We start from the raw sequence: 2,876 nt of genomic DNA on the forward strand, positions 1-2,876 counted from the left end.
TATCCCCACCTCCTGAGCAAGGCCAAGGGGCCCTACTTACAGATGAGGAAGCTCATCAGTTAGGTCCGACAATTTGCCCAGGGTCGCACAGGTAAATTAGTAGCAGAGACTGAATTTGAAGCAAGGCCCCTTCCACCATCCTAGGCTGCCTCCCAGGGTCCTCAAAAGCCAGAATAACTCAAGACATACATATACACAAGTCATCCCTAGAGTTCTCAAAAGCCAACTGTATTCATTCCTTTTAAACCCTTACCAGGGCAATGGAGATGTGGAAATGCTTCCACTGAGCCCAGCCTAGCGGCATGGAAAGGTACTCCTCTTCCGCTCCCTCCTCTCCTCCCTTCCCCCTTTCTCCCACCTACACCCTGAGCTTGGGTCGCTCAGTCCTAGCCGTCCGCGGTCCTGGTAGATCCGGTGGAAATAAGCGGGACAGGCGCCAGCCCCCTCCCCCAGCCTCTTTCCTGCGGCCTTTACACCTGCGTCCAGAGCTCTGTGCTCACCCTTGTGCCAGGTCCCCAGCGCCTCTCCTCACTGCTGGGAACACCCTGCTGCCCCCATGCCCTGTACACACACTCAAGGAGTTTGGGTTAGGGGCTAGCGAAAGGGGACCGCGGGCTGGTGGCCGAGGAGAGGTGGCCTCGCTCCGGCCCGCAGATGGCCATCCAGCCGCGCCCCACGCTGACCAACTCGGGTTAAATTCGACACCCCAGGTTCAAAGGGCTAGTCCCTCAGGCCCCTGCCCTGCTCGGCTTTGATGTGCTGATGGGGCCTGGAAGGTGCTATTTCACACCTCCAGGCTCCGGATAAAGCGGGCTGTGAGCCCCACTGGCTCCTCAGACGCCCCCGGTCTCCGCCATGGCCCACTCTCCGGCTTCGCTCCTCAGCTCTGACTCCTGGCTCCTTCCGCAAGGCTGGGGCTGGGGGGCTGCGCCCCAGCTGCAGCCGCTGCCGTCGGAAGGAGACTGCAGCTGCTCTCCAGACTCCTCCTCGGACTCCTGGGGCCTCTCTCCCCCGGGACCCCAAACCCGCTTAGCTGGCCACACTTCCAAGGCGCCCAGCGCCAGGACAGGGACCGGCCGGCGAGCTGGCAGGGGCCGCCTGGGCAGCGGGCAGCGGCAGAGCGCCAGCGAGCGGGAGAAGTTGCGGATGCGCAACCTGTCCCGGGCGCTTCATGACCTGCGGCGCTACCTGCCACCGTCCGTGGTGCCCGCTGGCCAGAGCCTGACCAAGATTGAGACCCTTCGCCTGGCTATTCGCTACATTGGCCACCTGTCGGCCCTGCTGGGACTCAGCGAGGAGAACCTGAGGTACCGGAGGAGCGAGCCTGCACCCCGGGGCCGCCCGCTCTGCCCCAATGGACTGGGCTGCTGTTCCGAATGGACCCATGACCTCAGCCCGGCCTCCTCGGTCCCTGAGGCCGGTTCTCCCCAGCTCCCCGATGGGTGGGAGTCCCCATCTTCCTGCCCGGCGGTCCCACCCCAGCTCGACAGATGTGGGGAGCAGATCCTTGATACTGATACTCTGCTCCTAGAAGAGCAGGTGGCAAATCTGGACTCGTCCTCGGTGCGTATCTCTTTCCCGCCTTTTCCCCACTTCCTGGGTCCTTGGTAACTTCCAGCTAGTCGTCCTCCCATCCCCTTCCCTCCTTCTGCCCACAGTAGATATGGCTTGTGCTAGTCATTCGCTTCGAAGTTCCTCTGCTGACTCCCACAGTCCTGTCTGGGGGCTGAGGAACAGTCTGGCTCCGGTGGCGGACCACTTATCTAGTCCAGAATAGAAACTGAGCAAGGAGTAGGGACCAGCCAGGGGGAGGGGAAGAGAGGACAGGCTAGGATTGCTATCACAGGATAGTCAGACCTTGGCCAGGATGTAAAATTCAGGACTTCTGGAATCCTCTCTTTTTCACTTGAGTAAAGTTAGCTTCGTTCGTCTCATCACAGCTGGTCTCCCTTAACCCCGAAGTGTGTGTACTTTGACTTCACCAAAAGTGGACTGCAAGCAAGGGATGAGGGAAAGGGGGAAAGCAAACAGAAAAAAAGGATTCAGTGGTCAGAGGTTTCCTCAATGCGGTGTCCCTTTAGTGGTTTTTTCTACCACCCAAGGACTCCCTGACTATATTCCTATCTCCTGCACCCTCCTGCAGAGGGAGGCGCCGGTGACCCTGGGGAGGTGGCGCCCGAGGGTACTAAATTTCTGACCAAGATGCCCCCATCTCCTGTCCCCTACAGATCTTTCCCGGAGACATGTTATCCTTGCTGGAGACCTGGGTGCCTCTCCTACCACAGGAGTGACCAGGCTCTTGAAAGATGAGAGCTCGAGTGTGAAGTTCAGCCCCACAATTGACGACGCTCAGCCCTTCACTGCCTTCTACAGCCGGGCGAAAGCCGTTGACCCACCTCCTCCAGCCCAAGTCAGCGTTCTTCAGAGATCCAGAACCAGGGAGCTGGACTTTAGAGAATTGAGATCAAGGCTGGGGATGGAGCGGGAAGGCAGGAGCAAGATCCTGGTTAAAGACTCTAGGCTGCCTTTAATTTGAGCTGAGCTCACTTACATCTGGGTTTCAGTATGCAGCTAAGGACTTTGGCTCCAGTCCCCCAACCGTTGGGAAGCCAGGTGCTACTGTCCAGGTGTGATCTTGAAACACCGCCTGGGAAAACGACTATGGGCATTTCCCTAGGAGAAGGGGTTAGGAAGTGGAGGGATTAACTCCCTTAAGGGATGGAGAAGGAAGGATCGAGGAGATGTCTCCTCTGTATTTATTTATTTGTAAATAATAAATCAACTGCTTTTGAACATTGTAAATGGAAAATTCCTTCTGCCTCAGGTAAAGGCATAAATTCTTTAAGATCCTTTTTGCAGTCTCTCTGAGTCTTCTG

General features: G+C 57.5%; 1 protein-coding gene across 1 annotated transcript; it reads left to right on the forward strand.

The window, feature by feature from the left end:
• Window positions 1-302: 302 nt before the first annotated feature.
• LOC114035662 (mesoderm posterior protein 1-like) lies at window positions 303-2,661 on the forward strand. Its single transcript, XM_027851979.1, has 3 exons — window positions 303-710; window positions 838-1,563; window positions 2,229-2,661. Exons 1-3 carry the CDS (start codon window positions 303-305, stop codon window positions 2,289-2,291), a joined length of 1,197 nt encoding a protein of 398 aa, XP_027707780.1. The 3' UTR covers window positions 2,292-2,661.
• The last annotated feature ends 215 nt before the right edge of the window (window positions 2,662-2,876 follow it).

The sequence above is a fragment of the Vombatus ursinus genome, unplaced genomic scaffold (assembly GCF_900497805.2).
Source record: "Vombatus ursinus unplaced genomic scaffold, bare-nosed wombat genome assembly UNPS02009205.1, whole genome shotgun sequence".
NCBI lineage: Eukaryota > Metazoa > Chordata > Mammalia > Diprotodontia > Vombatidae > Vombatus > Vombatus ursinus.

Coding starts and splice junctions, on each gene's coding strand:
- LOC114035662 (XM_027851979.1), top strand. CDS start 303: ATGGAAAGGTACTCCTCTTCCGCTCCCTCCTCTCCTCCCTTCCCCCTT. Junction 711..837: donor GGTTAAATTCGACACCCCAG/GTTCAAAGGGCT, acceptor CTGGCTCCTCAG/ACGCCCCCGGTCTCCGCCAT. Junction 1,564..2,228: donor CAAATCTGGACTCGTCCTCG/GTGCGTATCTCT, acceptor TGTCCCCTACAG/ATCTTTCCCGGAGACATGTT.